Source organism: Pteropus medius, unplaced genomic scaffold (genome assembly GCF_902729225.1).
Source record: "Pteropus medius unplaced genomic scaffold, Ma_sr-lr_union100, whole genome shotgun sequence".
NCBI classification, from domain to species: domain Eukaryota; kingdom Metazoa; phylum Chordata; class Mammalia; order Chiroptera; family Pteropodidae; genus Pteropus; species Pteropus medius.
The window spans coordinates 25531312-25551054 of NW_024344240.1; the positions used below are offsets into that span (position 1 = coordinate 25531312).

A 19743-nucleotide genomic window follows, 5' to 3' on the forward strand; every position below is an offset into this window, starting at 1 on the left:
TGAATAATTAGATTTGGACTGTAGTCCCAGTTAGTAATGGTTAAGGAAGAAGTCATACTTTTATGTGTCTCATCTCTTCCAAGGTTCAAATAAATCAGGTCATCAATGTCTTTAGCTGATCATTTGGAACTCACAATGTATTATCCAAAGAAATAGTATTATAAAAAGGTTAGTTTCTCAGATTATTCTCCAAAAACCTATATAAATCCCATCATAGCTGAAATTACTGCATATCTTGCAAAGAGAAATACATCTGGCCCTTGAATAACAGGGGGGTTAGGGGCTCCAACCCCTATAACCCCCTGAGCAGTCTAAAATCTGCATATTAACTTTTGACTCCTCCAAAACTTAACTATTGATAGCCTACTGTTTACCAAAGCCTTACCAATGACATTAACAGTCAACACATATGTTCTATGTCATGTGTATTATATACCATATTCTTATAATAAAGTAAGCTAAAGAAAATGTTATTAAGAAAATCATGAGAAAGAGAACATTTATAGTACTGTATTTATTTTAAAAAATCAACATATAAGTGGGCCTGCACAGTTCAAACCCGTGTTGGTCAAGGGTCAACTGTATAAACATTTTTTGTAACATTAATTAATGAGCAAAACAGATTAGTCAAACTAATTATTGTGTTTTTTAAATAGAAAGCATTTAATTAGAAGAGAATATGGAACTGAAGGTTGTGAATATGAAAGAGAATTACTTCTTGGCACTTTCAAGTTCATCTGAGGTTAACGGTGGTAGCTCACAAACAGAAAAGAGGCAGGAGAGAGAAAGAGAAGAAAGTAAGAGCTGTGTATGTTTTTAAGGAAGATGATACAACTAATGTTTAGAGGGTGAAAGAATTGGCAAGGCTGGAAAAAGCAAGGAGACACCACTTGGAATCGAAGAGAGAAAGGAAGAGGGATGAGTGTCCATCATCTAGGGACAAGGGTCAATCTGAATCTAGATTCCAGGAGATTAGGCCAGAAGTGCATCCATAAAGTAGATCTGAGGCAGTTAAGTCCCAGGGGAGAAGTGGAACAAATGTTTGAAGTAGGGTCAAAGATTCAGAGTATCAATTATATTAAAGGCAGAGGCAGGGGTCCAAATGTGAGGCTCTAGTTGGAGCCCAAACTCAGGGAACATGGAGGCCACACTTTCAGGCAGACCCAAGACACATAAGACTCATTAGCTCTTGGGACCAGGATTGGTTACGAACAGTGGGTAAAATATGGGGTGAGTGGAGAGCACAGTGAGGGGAAGAACCAAGCAAAAAAACTACAGAGACTGAACCAGAGTTAGAGACTAGTAGGTCTAAAGCTGATGTGCTGGTGCATATGAACACCGAGAAGGGACCCTTGGAGGAAAAGTAGCTCAGAAGACAAAGGTGCTGAGGAAGAGACAGGGAGACAAGTCTCGGACCACAACCAGGGGGCACCTCCAGTTCCAGGACAGCTTTGTTGACTTACAGGATTGAGGAGTGGTGTGGAGGAGGGAACAGGACAATGAGGTTGGGGGGTGGGGAGATTGTAACCGGCATTCAAACTTACTAGAGTAACCAAAACTTCTCATTCTTCTGCCTCGGTATTGTTAATGTTCTAGGCACTGTTATTACTAAGCTGGCTAGTAATGGACAATTGAGAGGCCAGGTAAAAAAGGTTAAACAATGATAAAAGATAAAGACAAGAAAGAGAAGACAGATGGAGAACCAGGATAAAAGAAGGTGGGGAAAGAACAGTCAGGATATAATGGGTTATCAACAAATGTGAAGGAAAGCAGTAACCCTTTAATAAAAGAGAGGAAAGTGTGGAAAGTCAAACTTATCTGCGAGGAAATGAAGAAAGACAGGAGGGAAAGTTCAGAAAACATCTAATTCAGGTTATGTGATTAATTCCACAGTGGCTTGTCACCCTTTTTACATCTCATCTATTAATAGAGTATCTACAGAATAGCTGTGCTTTATAAACATATCAAAATGTAGCCTTTGCTCTTTAGATGTATGTTCACTTTTGTCAAAGATTAAAGTATATGATAGAATTTGAGAATGAATTTTAAATCATTAAATAGTTCTATGCTGGGGTAGGGGTTGGGAATGGGGGGTGAGGAGGAAGAGAGAAGCCAGTGTTAGATGAAGAATTTTGAGATTCGCTGATTCATAAAAGATACACTTAAATATACATTTTCTTTAAAAAGTTGGATTTAAAAAAATTCTGCCTTATAAAAAAGACAAAAGGTTATTAAAACTACCAGAATAAAGTGAGGATGCGGTGGGGAAGTACCCAGATTGCCTACTCCCAAAATCTGTCACATAAATTCGTTTATCATGTTTGCCATTCTCTCCCGCTTTCACATTGCTCAAAGGTGGAAGAAGATCTTTGATTTAACCACCGTACACTTTGTGACTGTACCTGTCACTGAATAAGAATTTGATTAATTTTGGGGAAGCATCAGGGGCAGTGTTTCCTGTCTGAAAAGTGGACTACAGAATCCAGCTAAGGCCCTGAGACTTGAGAATATAGTACTAAATATGTAATGGTAGTGACCAATACAAATATCTGGGCATTCAATGTAGTTTTTCCAAACTTCTAGTCTGTTTTGGAGGTGATATTTTTTTCCTTGAAGCTTAGCAGAATTTTACAGAATTCATAATTTCTAAAGCACACGCCTCAATACTCTTCTCCTAGAGCATTCTTTTTGCCTAGGCGTGCAGATCTCCACCCCCACCAGAACACGCTCCTCAGACTAGCTCCCTTTTCCCATCCCCCAGCATTCTAACTACATTGTGCGCACTCTTCTAGGCCGCTTTTCTGCAGCCAGGGCAGTTGCAGGGCTCATAGCCTGTCTTCTCTAGGGCGGTCACACGTGTCCATTCCCGGGGGTGGGGTGGGGGAAATCGCTCCTCCCGCACGGCGGCTGATTGGTGCCTTTCCTACCCCACCCTTCCCGCCGCACTCCAGCCTCCATCGTACTTGGTTCCAGCTTAACCAGCCCCACCACCTTTCCTTGGAGAAAAGAGCCACTTTAGAGCTCCTTAGAGCTTCTTGGATGAAATAAAAGTGTTAAAGAACAGGTGGAAACCACTTAATATTTCTAGGCCTCAGATTTCTGGGGTGCACAGCCCACTGGTTCTCCTGTACTCCCATCAGCACCAATAATAACTGAACTCCCACACGTGCGTGTTTCTGGATCTAGCCCCTACGGAAAGCACCACCCAGCGGGCCCTTTAAAAGGACGCGACCACTAAGGCCAAGTAGGGGGTGGAAGAAGCCCTTATTGTCCTCGCCCATCAGAGTCATTAAACTCCTCAGTCCGGAACACTTGGAAAGTGGAGTAGGTCTCAGAATAGTTCATGGGGTGTACCTTTCTTCCTTCAGGCCACACTCCTCTCCTTTCTCGGGGCGCTCAGGTCCCTCTCCCCTCCCCCTCTCTTCCCGTGCAGCTGTCCGGGCCGGGGGTGGGGGCAGGGGGTGTTGTTGTGGTAGGGACAGCCCCGCCCTCCCCCTCCTCGGCCCCTCCCCCAGGCCCTCGCTCGGCCCCCTCCCCGCCCCCAGCCCCATCTGTTTCCCCCGGCGGTGAGATGATTACATTGTACGGGACTGGGGGCGGCTGCAGCCGCAGCCGCGGGATGGGGCGAGCGCGCGGAACCCGCGGGCAGCGGGAGCAGCAGCCGCCTCACTGACTCGGGCCCCGAGCCGCCGCCCCCCGCGCGCTCGCCCGCTCTCAGCTCATGCACACGCCGAGCGGCGGCAGCAGCGGGAGGAGCAGCCGCCGCCGCCCCCGCCCGAGGAGCTGAGGCGCTGCGCCGCGGCGGGAGTCCGGGCGGGCGGGCAGCGTGGGGCCGCGAGGCGCGCGTCGAGCTCGGGGCCGCCGCCGCCGCCGCCGCCGCGGCCAGGAGATGTGCCCGGAGGAGGGCGGCGCGGCCGGGCTGGGCGAGCTCCGCTCCTGGTGGGAAGTCCCGGCCATCGCGCACTTCTGCTCGCTCTTTCGCACCGCGTTCCGCCTGCCCGACTTTGAGATCGAGGTGAGTGGCAGCGCGGAGCGCCCCTTTTCCCCTGCCCCTCGGCACGTCCCGGAACTTCGCGCGGAGGGGAGCGGGCGCCGGAGACGTGGCCTGGCGTCCGCCGCCAAGAGTGGGGCTCGGTGGGGGCACGAGGCGCAGACCGGCCGGAGGGCGGGTGGGCGGGGGCCGCCGAGTGCGGGCGTCCGAGCTCGGGACGTTGGCGGGCGGCCGCCGCGCGCACCGCGCCTGCTCGGGCGAGGCGGAACGGGCGGCGGGAGGGCGGAGGGAGCGCGCTTTGTGGGAGTGGGACTGCCGCTCTCCCGGGACTTCTCGCGCTCCCTCCCGGGGCGGCGGAGGCGCCGAGCCAGCTGCTCAGTGCGGGACCGGGTGCTGGACGGGGGCTGCTGTGCAGGGAGAGGCTTGCCCCCACGTTGGCGGGCGCTTTGGGCTAACGTGGGGACGGGGGACGGGCTCGGGACTCCGAGGCTACGGAGGAAAAGTTTAGGAAGGACTCCGTTATTCTTTAACAGCGCTTTTCCCCTCCGAACAGACAGCCCTCTTTATGCGGGAACCTTGGGAGCTCCTTTGAGTCGATTTCGCCACCATTATCCCTCCGGGCGAGCGTGGAGTAGAGGATGGCTTTCTGGCCAGGCCGAAGGTGCTTTCACACCCGAGGCTTTGTGATAACCGGACTCAAATCAAGGATCCTGGCATCAGGGATGGTGGCGGGAGTGTAAAGAACGGAATGTACACGGTAGCCAAAACGAGTAGCTAGCCCACCAGCATCCTTCCTTTTATTTTTGGAAGGGGATGTGATATATTTGATTGGTTGGCAGGTTGAATTGCTTGCTTGCCTATGGCAATATGCGTAGCGACTTATCACCTTTTGACTTTGGACAAAGGTAAATGGAAACTGTTGGTCGGTTTTTCTTTTCAGTCCTGCCGTTGAGTTCGCAGATGGAGTAATCAAAATAAGAATCACTCTTTTGGAGAAGGAAATCGTTGTAGTTGCCTCCCCGCCCCCACCTATCTTTCTGCCATTTTCGGATTTTTAATGCGTTTACTCTTAAGATTTTTTTCCTCGCCTTTATTTTTAGACTTAGTGTAGTTTGCGGAAATATTTACTTCTCATGAATGAAATGTGGGAACCTGCTCTTGCTGCAGAGTTAATGAAATCGGGAAAATAAAAAGATCAAAAGGCGTAGGGTGGGAGAATGAAGAGGAATTGTAGGTTGATAAACTAGGACCACTCACTCGCTTTTGCGATTCTTAGTTCCTTAAGCTGATTAAAACAATGTGATTAAATCATAGGCTGCTTCTGTTTTTAGGAAGATATAATAACTGGGGCATTTAGGTAGTGCCATAGTGTTTGTTTTCAAAGTTTGACTGTGATTAACAATTATGCTTTTTACTAAATATTTTAGTGAGACAGCTGTTTATATTGACTGAAGAAGAGAAACGGGGCCACAGAAATAAGAGATTTGGGGATACTAAAATTGAAGAGAGGCTTAACAATTATTCTTGTAATTCTGTTGGTATAAAATCGTAAATAGTTTATATATTGCTGCTCAAAATGGTGGCTGTTGTGGGAGGTGTTAACCTGCGACAGTGCCATCTTGGGTGCTGGTAAACTTGCCCCCAAGCCCATTTTCTTCCTTGCAAGATAATGAAACTGAGGGGATCTGAATTACAGGTTTAGAGTTCAAGGACTCATTCAAAAAATACTGCGGAAAACTCATTTTTCAAAATCTGTATAGCCCCATTTTGTTGATGGAAAAATAGAGATAACTAATTTTGTCTTAAATTGTTGTAGATATCTAGAATAATCTATAAAGAACTTGTCTTATGTTCTAAGAAATAAACTTGTGATTTTTAAGTGTTAGCTGTTGTCCTAAATGAAATGTAAGCTGATCAAAAAGAGCAAAGGAAAAGTCACAGGTGAAGAATTCAGGACTGTTTGAGATGAATGTTTCTTGGAGGTGACACTTTGTTAAAATGTATGCTATTTGAAATACATGCAATAGGAATGAATATTTGGAATCCAGTTTGATAATTGTCCATACCCGTTTTAATTTGGAGACGTTCAGTAGATAGATAACAAATAATAATGACCTTTTACTCGAAGTTCTTATGTAATCCTTCTCACTTCATGTAAAGTGTGTTTTGAAATGGTTAGTGTAAATTTTAACTTAAAATTTTTAGTAGGTGTCAGAAATTAAAATTTTTAAATTTGTATTTAGACTTCTAACAAATTTGACTCAGTGACAGTGCAGAACTCACTGAAAACATCAGTTTTTATTCTTTAAGTGAAAATAAATTTATTGTGCTTTGGTGACTTTTTAATCTAATAGTTTGTTGTCCTGACAGTTTGAGAAACAATCCCTTGGTTAGAGTTTGTGATGCAACAGAAGACCCTTCTTAAAAAACAAAACAGAAGAAACGATTCTAATGGGTCCTCGTACCTCTTAGGCCAACTGGAAAGGCCCTACAATTACAATATTAATTTACGGCAATCTTGGGGAGGAGGTAGATGGAATAAAAGGGGTCAAATATGTGGTGACAGAAAACTAACTATGGGAGGTGAACACAGAGTGTAAATATATATATGCCTTACTGTTAAAATGTACAGCTGAAACTGGATTTCATTAACCAATGTCACTATAAAAAAAAATAAAAAATAAATTTACAGCAACCTTAAAAGATAGAAATGATGAATAATACCAAGAGGTAGAAGTTGGATATCAGTTTTTTTAGGAAGCCAGTTTTCACCTGTGGGGAAGATCTCATTTTACCCTTGACCACCAAGCTGAACCTGTGAATTTATAGAAAATTTAGAAAGTAGAATCCTCAAGGACTTGGCTTCTATTCATCTAAAGTGAAGCAATTCTCTTAGGTGAAGGGCTGGGAGGATTCATGCTGCAATTCTGCAAGAGGTCAAGGCCTCCCACTTAGAGAACTGGTCTCCAAAACATGAATATTTTTTATTTTTGCATGTAAAAAAACTTTGTATTCTTGTTAACCAATCTTAAATGTACAGGATTTCTTTAAAAGAGTCAATGTACTTGATTCTTGTTTGGGGGATATGTTTAAGGACTTGTATGTTGCTGCCCACTCTCCAAATTGGAGTTCTGTAATCATCAGACCAAGAATCTGTGACTGTATGGATAATGCTTCAAGTTGTTCAAAAATATCTGGTTTTAAAGATAATGCATAACTATTATATAAAACTTGAAAGTTATCGCAAAATATAGATAATAGAGTTAAAGTCACCCATAATTCCACCATTCAGAGATAAAAGCTGCTGTTAACTGTTGTAAACATTGTATCCCATCGCTCAGGGATAAAAAGCTATCGTTAACAAATTTAGTCCCAAATATTCTTACAATGTATTCGTGCCATAGATTGGGTGTTGTTTTTATTTTTTCAGGGCAGTGGAAGTATAGCAGGACATCAGTGGATTAATGACACTGTATTCAGTAGTTGGTATTATTAAGCACCTATTACTTGGTGCTTAACGTGGAACTGGGAGATTACCATAGAAGCTCATGACTTCTTTTGCCTCAGAAGATCATCTGTTAATATTTCAGAACCAGTTCTTTTAGGGTAAAGTATTTAATAATTGTTTAACATTCTAGTGGGTTTAGGCTAGTTAAGTTTTGTGTGTCCTGATTTGAGAAGTGAAGAAAGGTGAATTGAATCTCCCCAAAGATTTAGTACTGATGGTTTTTCCTTGTCAGATGCTCTTTATAGTCGATATAGTGTCTTTTTTAGTCTATGTGCTGCCGAAACGATCATTCGATATAGTCTTATTTGACCAAAGTAAGGTAAGGGAGAATAGAATACTTTTTAATAATCTAGTCTGGAGTTAATTATGATAGGTGTGGGGTTGAGGGCAGAAATGCTATCACAAACGTTTTTCTCTAGAGACGAGACCTTAGTTTCTGTAGGTGGCTATTTGAAAATGGTCATTTAGAGTTGTCTGAAGAATGGTTTGTTTAGCATCATGATAAAAATAACCTAATTGTCCTGTCTACTTTTTTCCCTGAGCTTCCTGCCTTTGAATACTGAATCTTTGGCCTTCTTTGCATTGCCTTGATGGTTGTGATTGTATGTGATTGAAGTCCTCACCTAATCAACATGATGATCTGGGGGTAGCATGAATTCTACTCTTGGTGTTTTCTTGGTTCCAGCCTCTTAAGAGCACCAAGGCATGAATTATTAAGCATGAAAAAAGTAATAAAAATTGCTGAGGGTAACTTATTAGTGTAGCAATCATATCAGTGATTCCTAAGCCTGGGTCAAATGGATGAGCTATAGGAGATTTTGTGTTGGAGTACATATATGCATTTTGCTGGAGGAGAGGGCCTTTTGCTTTCATCAAATTCTGAAAGAGATCCTCAACTATACAGAGGTTAGAGGCCCTGAACTAGATGAAAGAATAAGTTGGCCCTGAATAGGGGAACTGGAAGCCTAGTTTCATGACACAAGATGCATTGGACTAGGAGTGAGGAAACTTGAACTCTTAAAGTTAATTGTTTAACTAGATCTTGTGATCCTGGGGCATGTCAAAATAACCTAGTGATAAATGACATTTGTATAGCACTTTGTATATTTTCCAAATGTTATCTCATTTTCTCTTTAGCCATCCTGAACCATCACCTTGAGATAAGAGTTATCCCCATTGTACAGGCAAGATTGGAAGTTAGAGAGGCTAAGTTGCTTGCACACAGACTATCACCTGGATCTGAGATTCTCCGATACCAAGTTTAAGCTGTTGCTACTACCTCACACTGTTTCTACTTCAGTTTTCATTATCTGTAAAATGAAGGGCCAGATTTAAGTAATGGTTGAGATTCCACAGTGCTAATCTAGAGTTCTTTGGTTCTTAATAATGTGGGGTACAGAAGATAATTTTAAAACTTCTACTGAATTAAGTACAGAAGGACAAGTTCATGATATCATTTGTTTCTTTCAGCAAGTATTTATTGAGCATCTACTATGTGCTAGGGGCAAGGTACTAGATGCTGGAGGTACAGATGTGAACATAGCACAAAAATTCCTGCCCTGTTTTTAGTGGAAGGAGACAGTAAACATATTGGTAATTATGGTATGTCAGAGAGTGACAAGAAATAAAGCAGGATGGGGGCAAGGCACATGGAGGGCCAAGTTGAAGAGGGTGGGTTGTTGCAGTTTAAAAGAGGGTGATTAGGTATTGCCTCACTGAACAGGCCTAGATATAAGTGTTTCAAAAATTAGTAGTTTGGCACTCGACTCTATTTAATCTAAGATACCAGATGATAAATGTCTTCTAAAGATTCAGGATCCGTTCTTTTCTCTGAGAAGGAAAGCCCAAGAACAGAATGAATTATAAGGGGCAAATCTTTATGCAGTTTGAAATTCCGAAAGGGGAGATTGTTCTGTCAGAGTGTAACTCTCCAGAATACTAGATCCCTTTCTGTTTATACCAACATATTGAAATGGACGTCTTTTTTAAACATGAAGCTTCAGAGGGGTAATTGGAAGCTTCTTCAGTTGTATAAAGGGCAGTACCCTCTCATCTCTGAAGGACAGCCTATGTTAGCATCTGGCTTGCTTTATGATGGAAGTTCAGTTTGGTCTTGCTTAATTTTCTGGAACACAGGATAGCCTGAAATACAACTTGGCAGCATTATGCACAACCAACCATTTGCCCTTTGATCAGGAGAGGCGCAGTGCTGGATTCTTGTGGTGTGTTAGGGGTAAGAATGAAGAGCACTGGCAGAATGCTGGAAAACACCAAGTGCAAAGGCTTACATAAAAATTCAGTGTAGATGAGGGGCACAGAACTGTGTGGCTTCTAACTAACTATATGGTCTTAGATCTAGTTGATGTGATTGATCCCTTTTCAAAAATGATCAAACAGAATCAGAAACCTTGTGGGCCCACCTGTCATTAACTTAATCTTAGGCAGATCACTTTTGGTTTCAGATGCCCCATTTATAAATGGAAATTTTAGATTAGATGTTTCCTAGGTTTTTCCTAGGGCTAAAATTCTGTAGTTCTAAGAATGTTTTTCAGCATGCATAGCACTATTAACTGATTGAGAAAATCACTGACCTCACTGGTTAGGATGAAGGTTATGAGCTATGTTAGGATCATTGTGTCTTACAAATTAATTTTGTATCAAATGAAAGTTGGAAATCCATATTTGATGTTTGTGGTTTATATGAATTTGTCTTTTGTGGAAATCTTGTCTTTAGATATGCTACTTTGAAAATAGCTTTTAAAGCTTGAAGACTGACATTTACACTATTTCCAAGGTCTGAGCTAAAGATTTTGAGATTATGCAGAATTCTGGAGGATGAAGGTCTTGAATTATGTTCCCTTCACTTTTGTTTCTTGTTTTTAACATGATTTACACTTAGAACTTTGAATGAAATCCACTTGCAGCTTCTGGCAGTGGCTTACCTTTAATTCAATACTGCACCCTCTTTGGAGAGCCGTGTTGGTTGCCCTTCTTCTGTATTTTCATATTTCATTGGATGCTGTTCCTTTGGTGCTTTTATAATATCTTCTTTACATTATTCTCTAACAAATATTAATCAATTGATATAGGAAAATTTGGGAAAGTCATTTTTTTCAGTGATTCTTATGCTTGAGGAAGGAATTGTTAGGTGGTAATATTGAGCTTAGGATTCTGTGGGTTTCTTTAGTCCTCAGGGTTTCTCAGCCTCAGCACTATAGATGTTTTGGGCCAGATAAGTCTTTGTTGTGGGAAGCTGTCATACGCATTTTAAAATGTTTAGCAGGATCCCTGGCCTCTAATCTCTAGGTGCCAGTAATAACCCGAGTCATGACAAATAAAAATGTCTCCAGATATTGTCAGATATCTTTTGGATGGCCAAAATTGCCCTGCTTGATAATCGTTCCTTTAAGATATAAGAGGAAAACTTAAGAATTGGTCATTGTATAGAAAGTACACTGTGAGGTAGATGAGTTTTCCCTTCTGAGAGCGATTTTTCCCCTAGATGCAAACCTTTAATATTTTTGTTTACAGAAATTGAAAGAAGTTAAAGTTGCTCCCAGATGTGCATGTCATTAGCAATTGCACGTGTCAGAAATCTGGGAAACAGATGAAATCTTTTCTTTCCTATGGAGTCATTTAAGGGAAGACGAGGGTTTGGGGGTAGTGGAGAGGGAGTTGTGAAGCTGACTTGGGTCCTATAAAGAAAGTCTTACCTCAGGCAGGGCCTGGCTGCCTGGAGCTGTTGTGGAAGAAGGGGTGTTGCAATGCAGCCTCAAGCTGGCTTTGGCTGCTGCCATTGCCTGTCAGGGCACAGGCTCTTCTTGACAAATCTCTTGAGCATTGCGCAGTGAAAAACTGTGGAGAGGGGTTAGTCATGACCAGGTCAAAAGTTCAGTGGGACCTAAGTAGAAGGGATGTGTGTATGTGTCTGTCCCTGTCCTTGCATGTGCATTTGAGACATATGCATATATCAAGTTATGTAGAGATTATTTCATCAGAATTTTCAATTTAGAACACCGGCCGCAGAACCTTTTTTGATGTTGCTCTAAATATTTTGCAGAATTTCTCCCTTTGGATTTTCCTTAGTCAAGTATGGCAAAATATTTTATGGATTCCAATAGATTTTTCATTTTGGTTTTGAGAAAAAAAATTGTATTGTGATGATGCCTTAAGTAGTAACAGTGCATTGTGAAGGGCTTTGAATCTTTATTCTAAGATATTGTGTAACTTCAAGGAGGTGTTACCATTTATCTGTGGCTTCTGAAGGTGTCTTACAGAAAGTGTTCATCTCAAAGTAGATCTTTTCCATCTTGGGATATCTAGTCCTCACAGGGACTAGAATAAGGCACTATAAATAAGTACCTTATTTTTTGTTCTTTATCTTTTTTTAGCTGGGAAGTAAGACCTGGCCACACTTATTTTTCTGTCCTGCTAGGGTATAAATCTCAAAATTTGTATAAATAAGTTGGTGTGAAATCAGTCACTTCTGCAGCCAAAGTAGTTTTTTCCTCTTGGAGGGCAAATGACCCCTCAGAATATTCTTTTATGTACTCTGTTTTGTGCTTCATTATCCATACACCCATTTAAAATGTAGTGTGGTTTATGTAAAATATATGGAAGATAGTGTTTCATTCTCTTTTTTAAAGTCCCTGACCTTAGGTGACCTTTATAATAGGTATTTGGCTGGTTTGTGATGTCATGTTCTTGTAGGTTTCACACCGTAATGGTCAGCTTTTTTGATTCTACAGCCCAGACTCTAGGAGTTCTATTGAGTCTACTTTTTCCCTAGAGTGGGTTTGCTATAGTAATTGCCTGACTTGGCAATATGTCACTGAGGCATGTGGCTACCTGAATTAAATGTGCGAATGGTTGTCAAAACAGACTGTGTGCTTCTTTGCCCCTCCCCCCAACCCATAACCTCCAAAAATAAGTGAAAATAGATGAAGTGATAGGGTCATGATTACATTAACCACTTCATGTTTTTAATGTTAAACCTTTAAATCACCTCCAATTAATAATTCCTGAGACTAGAATAAGTTCTTAAAATTGAAAATGCTGTTAAGCAGTCTGGTTGACTCCAAGAGTGTTTTTTTCTTTTTTTCCTCCTGACCATTTGCTTTTAATGAACATCCCTTTCTCGAGTGTTCAGTGTTTCAGGAACAGTGGCACTAAGGACAGTTGATTTGCTTGACAAAAATATGTTAAATTATCAGATCTACTTTAGCATATCTTTTCCCTCCCCCATTCTCGTTGTGTCGTCATGTCTTTTCTGTCTCCCTGAAAGGTGTTTGCACATTCTTTTAGGTGTGGGAGACAGTTTTTATAATCAGTGTCTTGGAGTTCTTCGTTCAGGGGACACTGTTTTATGGGGAGAAGGTGATTTATTTATTTAAACTAGCTAGATTATTTTTTTTTTCTTCTTTTTTCTTTTTCACACTTGACATTCAGTATTAGTTTCAGGCATACAACAACACAGTGGTTAGACATTTATATAACTTAGGAAGTGATCCCCCTGATAAGTCTGGTACCCACTTGCACCACACTTAGTTACCACAATGGTATTAACCATATTCCCAATGCTGTACTTTACATCCTCATGACTGTTTTGTAACTGCCAATCTGCCCTTCTTAATCCCTTCAGCTTTTTCACCCAGCCCCTGAGCCCCCTCCCATCTGGCAACCACTAGTTCTTTTTATGAGTTTGTTTCTGTATTTTAGATTCCACATATAAGTGAAATCATATGGTGTTTGTCTTTATCTTATTTAACTTAGCGTGATATCCTTTAGGTCCATGTTGCTCATGGGAAGATTTCATTCTTTTTTTTTTTTTGGCTTAGTAATATTCCATTGTATACATGTACCACATCTTCTTTATCCAGTGGTCTGTTGATGAACGCTTAGGTTGCTTCCATATTTTGGCTATTATATATGAAATGTCCTTCTTTGTCTTGTTTTAGCCTGTATTTTAAAGTATGTTATGTCTGGTATAAGTATTGCTAGCCCAGATTTCTTTTTGTTTACATTTTCATGAAATATCTTTTTCTATTCCTTAATTTTCAGTTTGTATGTCTTTCATTCTGAAGTGGGTCTCTTACTGCAGCGGTCCCTAACCTTTTTTTGCTCCAGAAACCAGTACTACTATGAGAATCTAATGCCTGCTGATCTGAGGTGGAGCTGTGGTGATGCTAACTTTGGAGAGGGACTGCAACTTGCTTAAACTCCCACTGCTCACCTCCTGCTGTGTGGCTCACTTCCTAACAGGCCACGGGCCGGTACCGGTCCACACCTGTTTATTGGCAGAGTATGTATGGGTCTTGTTTTCTTATCCATTCTTCAGATTGGAGCATTTAATCTATTTACATTTAAAGTAATTATTGATAGGTTGCTGCCATTTTATTCATATTTTTGATCTTCTTTTTAAAGAAATCCCTTTAACATTTCTTATAATACTAGTTTGGTGGTGACGAACTCCTTTAGTTTTTTCTTGTCCGGGAAGCTCTTTATATCTCCTTCGATTCTAAATGACAGCCTTGCTGGGTAGTGTAATCTTGGCTGTAGGTTTTTGCTTTTCCTTACTGAATATTTCATGCCAATCCCTTCTGGTCTGCAAAGTTTCTGTTGAGAAGTCAGCTGACAATCTTACGGGAACTCCCTTGTATAGGTAACTAACTGCTATTCTCTTGCTGCTGTTAAGATTCTCTCTTTGTCTTTAACCTTTGGCATTTTAATTTGATGTGTCTTGGCGTGGGCCGCTTTGGGTTCATCTTGTTTGGGACTCTGTGTTTCCAGGATTTGTGTGTCTCTTTCCTTCACCAGGTTAGGGAACTTTTCAGTCATTCAGTCATTATTTCTTCAAATAGGTTTTCAATCCTTTGCTCTTTCTTCTGGTACCCCTATAATGTGAATGTTGGTATTCTTGATGTTGTCTCAGCGGTCCCTTAAACTATCTTCATATTTTTGGATTTTTTCTTTTTGCTGTTCTGATTGGGCATTTTCTCTACCTTATCTTTCAAATTGCTAATTTGATCCTCTGCTTCATCCAATCTGTTGATGCCTTCTAATGTTTTCTTCATTATTGCATTCTTCATTTCTGACTGGTTGATTTTTGTTTTCTATCTCCATTTTTTCCCCTCCATTTTTATGTTTCCTATCTCTTTGTTGAAGTTCTTACTGAGATCATTGAGCATCCCTATAACCAGTATTTTGAACTCTGTATCTGGTAGATTGCCTTTATTTTGTTTAGTGTTTCCCCCCACACCCCCTGGAGTTTTATCCTGTTTTTGCATTTGGGACATGCTTCTTTGTCATCTTATTTTGGCTGCCTCCCTGTGTTTGTTTATGTATTAGGTAGATCTGCTATGTCTGCTAGTCTTGGCATAGTGGCCTTTATGTAGTAAGTGCCCTGTGTGGCCCAGTGGTGCAGTCTCCCTGTTCACCTGAGCTGATACTCCAGGGGTATCCCTTGTGTGGGTTGTGTTTGCCTTCCTGTTGTAGTTGAGTCTTGATTGCTGTTGGCATGCCATCGGCCGGGGTTGAGGGGGGTGGTTTGACCCTCAGTCTGACTGGCTGGGAGGATGGCTCTGACTACAGAGGAGGAGCTGTTGTGTTGGGGCTGACCCCATGGAGATGGATACACTGTAACAAGCCACTGGTGCCTGCTGAGTCCACCTTTTAGGTAAAGGTGTCCTTTACAGAGATAATTTGGTGGTACTCTTGTGGAGTCTGAAGTGAGCCACTAGGTGTGTTGGTTCTGAGGCCTCTTGGGCGAGGCTACGGTGCAGGCCCAGGTCAGCTGCTGCCTGTGCCTAGTCCTGGGCCACCTGATAGGAGCTACAGAATGACCTGTAGTTGGTAGCTGCCTGTGCTGGGAGGCTCCTAGGAGAAGCTATGCTGTGAACCAAGGCCAGCTGTTGCTAGTGCCTGGCTGGAGGCTGCTGCTTAGTAAGAGATACAGGGCACACTGGCCAACTTGTTTGGGGTTTATGGACCTTTTAGAGATATTAGGAAGTCCACAGTGTGGGCTGAGGCCTGCTGCTTGTAAATAACAGCCGCCAAAAGAGGTTCTGGCCTATTTGTGAATTGGATGGGGTGGGAAAGGGTGATTTAAAGAAAAACTTCACCCGTTGCCATAAAAAAGGGATTTAATTTTGCCCCCCAACTTTTCTACTGTGTAGGTTAGTATCCTTACTAATTTTTTTTCAGACTTACTAATTTTTTTTACAGACTTACTAATTTTTTTTTTCACATTTTTTTCTGAAAGAATTTTCTCATTGTTTATTGTGTTTAAGCAGCTACTCTGCCCACTTTACAGGATGTTGGGAATTGGGAGGGGAATGTTATAATTGATGTTGAGGATATCCATGCTCTCAGAACACTAGATTTTTATCACTTTCAGTGATGGAGCCCATCTTCATTACCATTAACTGTGCTTGGATTTCTGTAATATGCAACAATTTAAAGAGATAGTGGAATTTAAAAGAAAAAGAAAATCTCAAATTCCAGTCAGTCTCTTTTCTGTCTCTTATTGTCAGACTTATTAATATTAAGATTGAAGAGATATGTGACAAGATTGCTATTCTCCCATTGCCCTGAGGTATTAGAGTAGCTTTTTTTTGAAGAGTGAGTGGGTGGCAATGATGGTGTAAAACCTACGTTTTTACAAACAAGTGATAAGAGAATATGATTGCTGTAGGAGACAGGTAGTGGTCATGAGTGGAATGATTCCTGGGGAGGGGAGGACTTGGAGGTTCGTATTGAATAAGTCAGTGTAGCTGACTAGGTCAAAGCATTCTCTTTTTCTAGTGGACTAATAAAAAATGAGATTGAGAGGTGGGACATCACAGCAAGCCTAGAATGCCAGGCTCTAGTGTTTATCATTTTTAGTCAGGCATTGAAGACAAGAGTGATAAAATTTTAGACTAAGAACGTCCTGTGTACCAAATGTTTTAGGTTAAATCTGGTATTGGTAGCTGGGATAGAAACAGCAGAGGAATAAAGACTAGTTTAATTGTGGGAGTGGAATGGGAGTGAAATGTTGCAGGTAGTGGTAATAGGAAAGGACATTTGCCACTAGTATTACTGAAGAATAGGCAGGAGTAGATGATCAACAATATTGGAGTTCATGAAGATTGTATCAGGTAAGGATGTTTTTGGCTGCAAGTGAGAGAATGCCATACTAACAGCAATTTAAAAAGTACTGGCAGGTATGGAGCTCTGTGACAGATAGTGGTAAGCCCTCAGGCAGTGGTACTAATGTTCAATGTCAGAGGGTGGATTCTGCAGCTCCAAGGTCTGTATTGCTGAGTGAGGAATACAGGAAAATTACAATTTAAAACAGCCATTGAGTTGGTGATTTGAAGAGGTCAAAGATGACTTTAGAGAAAGAGGTTTGAAAGAGGGAGAGGCTAAAACTGCATTCTCTTGGAGTGAGAGAGGAAAAGAGCTCTCAAGGAAGCTTATGAGAATGGTGAGAAAGAAATAAAGAACTTAAAACAGTTTTTTATGAATAGTAATATAAATATTATAGAAAGAAATCCCAGATCCTACATTCACATTTTAGTGTTGTATTGAAGAGGTCAATTGTAGGTCACTCCCACCCACCGCACCCTTTTTTCTGTTTCTAAATTCTACTTTGCGCTTTGTACTAGAAATTCTCTTCTCCCATCCCCCTTTGATTGTTGGGAGTGGTGTGGTGGTTACCCCACCTTAATATTGTCAGTTGCTCAGTGTTGTTGTGTCCTGTTGAGTAAAATGAAAATCCAGACAGAGAAGTGTACCCTTTTTATCATTAGAATTTTAGATTTACTCTTGCTTTACTATTGATTGTTTGGAATACTTCAGTTTTTAATCTTTGTTAAGTATTTAATGATCTGTAAGAATTAATGAGATTCTGATCCCTTTGTAATGGGAATTTATGTACAAATAAGATAGGTATTCATGTTATGTGTTCTGTCTGATTACAGGTTCCCAATTCCCAGGAAAGTTATACCTCAATCAAAAGACGGTTTTTGTTTGTTTTACACTTGTTCTACAAAAAATTTTGGAGGTTATCTGACAGCTTGACTGGTTCCTTATCCCCTTTTCTCTCCTCCCGGATCAAGTAAATTTTATATCCTGGCTAGTAATCTAACACATTTGGCAAGGAAAGATGAAATGGGTCAATCAAATGCCCATTTTGTGGAGTGTAATGTAGGAAATGCGAGGATTATCCTAGTTAGTGTAGAAAAGAAGCACAGTGAGAAGCCACAATGCAAGCCTTAATCTTGTAGATGAGGGAGCAGAAACAGAGAGACTCAGCATTAAAAGGATTCACAGGAAGACTCTAGCTCCAGTCCATTGGTGTATAACCTAAAGGAACCCCCAGCATCTGAGAGAGCTTGCATTCCTTGCCCCCCCGCCCAGCCTAATACTTCCTTACTTTTCTCTCTGTGCACATATTAAAATATTTTATAAATGTAGGATATTTCACACTCTTCTGAATCCAATTTTATTCAGTTAATCTTACATGACATATAAAATGCCCTTTCAGCATATACATTATGACTTTTAATAGCTGCAGAATATTCATACTCTGATATATTTAACCAATCCTCTATGGAGCGTTAAGGTTATTTTTAGTTGTTTACTATCATAACAACCATGAACAGAAAGATTTTTTTTCCCCAGATAGGATTAGTGTTTTTAATTGTTAGCTTTCTGTTATTATCTTCTATATCTGAAGTCTTAAGTTTTCTTCGTAGTTATTTTTTATCTTATATTTCATGATAAAAGCTAACTTGAATTTCATGCCTGTGGTGGGTGCTCCAGGCAGTGCTTCCACATGTTTCTCATGCATCAACTTATCTGTTCTATACTCTTTTATTGAGAAATAATTGACATATAACATTAGTTTCAGGTGTACAATGTAATGATTTGCTATTTGTATATATTTGATATCATCCATCACTACATAGAAATTTTTTTTCTAGTGATGAGAACTTTTTAAGGTCTATTTTGTTAGCAGCGTTCATATATACAATACAGTACTACATATAACACTATGCTGTACATTACATCCCTAGGACTTATTTATTTTATAACTGGATGTTTGTAGCCTTTGACCTCCTTCATTGATTTTGCCCAACCCCCACTGCTGACAACCTCCAGTTTGTTCACTGTGTCTGTGAGTTCTGTATTTTTTAAAAAACATTTCACATTCAAGTGAGATCATACAGTATTTGTTCTTCTCTGTTTGACTTTTTCATTTAGCATAATGCCCTTATGGTCCATCTAAGTTGTCGCAAATGGAAATATTTCCTTTTTTATGATTGAATGATATATGTCACATTTTCTTTATCCATTTATCTGTTAGTGGACTCGTAGTTTGCTTCCATGTGTTGGCTATCGTAAGTGTTGCATTGAACATGAGTGTGCAGATATATTTTTCGAGATACTGTTAATTTCCTTTGGATAAATACCCAGTAGTTCTATTTGTAATAATTAATTAATTTTTTATGGTGACATTGGTTAACAAAATTCAGTAAGTTTCAGCTGTACACTTTAACAGTAAGGCATATATATATTTACACTGTGTGTTCACCTCCCATAGTTAGATATTTTTAATTTTTTGAGGAACCTTCATACTGTTTTCCAAGGTAGCTGTACCAGTTTACATACTCAACGGTACACAAGGTTTCCTTTTCTTCACAGCCTAGCCAACACTTGTTATTTCTTGCCTTTTTGATAATAGCCATTCTAACAGGTGTGAGGTGATGTCTCGTTGTGGCTTTGATTTGCATGTCTCTGATGATTAGTGATGTTGAGCACCTTTTCATGTACCTGTTGGCTGTGTGTATGTCATCTTTGGAAAAATAATCTATTCAGATTTTCTGCTCATTTCTAAATCAGATTTTTTTTTTTTTAAATAACCCCATGAGATAGGCATTACCTTTATCCCACTCTGTAAATGAGGAAACTAGGTACACAAAGGTAAAGTGATTTGCCCAAGGTCACAGAGCCAGCAGGTGGCAGATCCCAGACTTGAACCCAGGAAACTCCACTTCGGTGTTGCTATTACGAATGAAATTATTTCCTTTCATTGACAAATTGTTAAGTCAGTTTTATTGAACTGAAATACAATAAAGTACACCCTTTTTAAGTATGTAGTTTGACCAATGCATGCATCGTTGTTACTACTACTGCTTCAGTCAATATATAGAACATTTTTATTGTTAGATTTTGTCTTGTGTCCCTTGTCAGTGGACCC

The 19743-nt window shown here is 40.6% G+C and overlaps 1 protein-coding gene across 4 annotated transcripts in view; it reads left to right on the forward strand.

Moving 5' to 3' along the window:
- The first annotated feature begins 3833 nt into the window (after window positions 1-3833).
- CECR2 (CECR2 histone acetyl-lysine reader) overlaps window positions 3834-19743 on the forward strand; it is a 133686-nt gene continuing 117776 nt past the window's right edge. For 3 of the 4 annotated variants that reach the window (XM_039869232.1, XM_039869233.1, XM_039869235.1), the window contains exon 1: window positions 3834-4015. In XM_039869232.1, the coding sequence (XP_039725166.1) occupies window positions 3890-4015 (126 nt within the window). In that variant the 5' untranslated portion in view covers window positions 3834-3889. The remainder of the gene's footprint in view (window positions 4016-19743) is intronic. The other variant, XM_039869234.1, reaches the window with a different exon arrangement.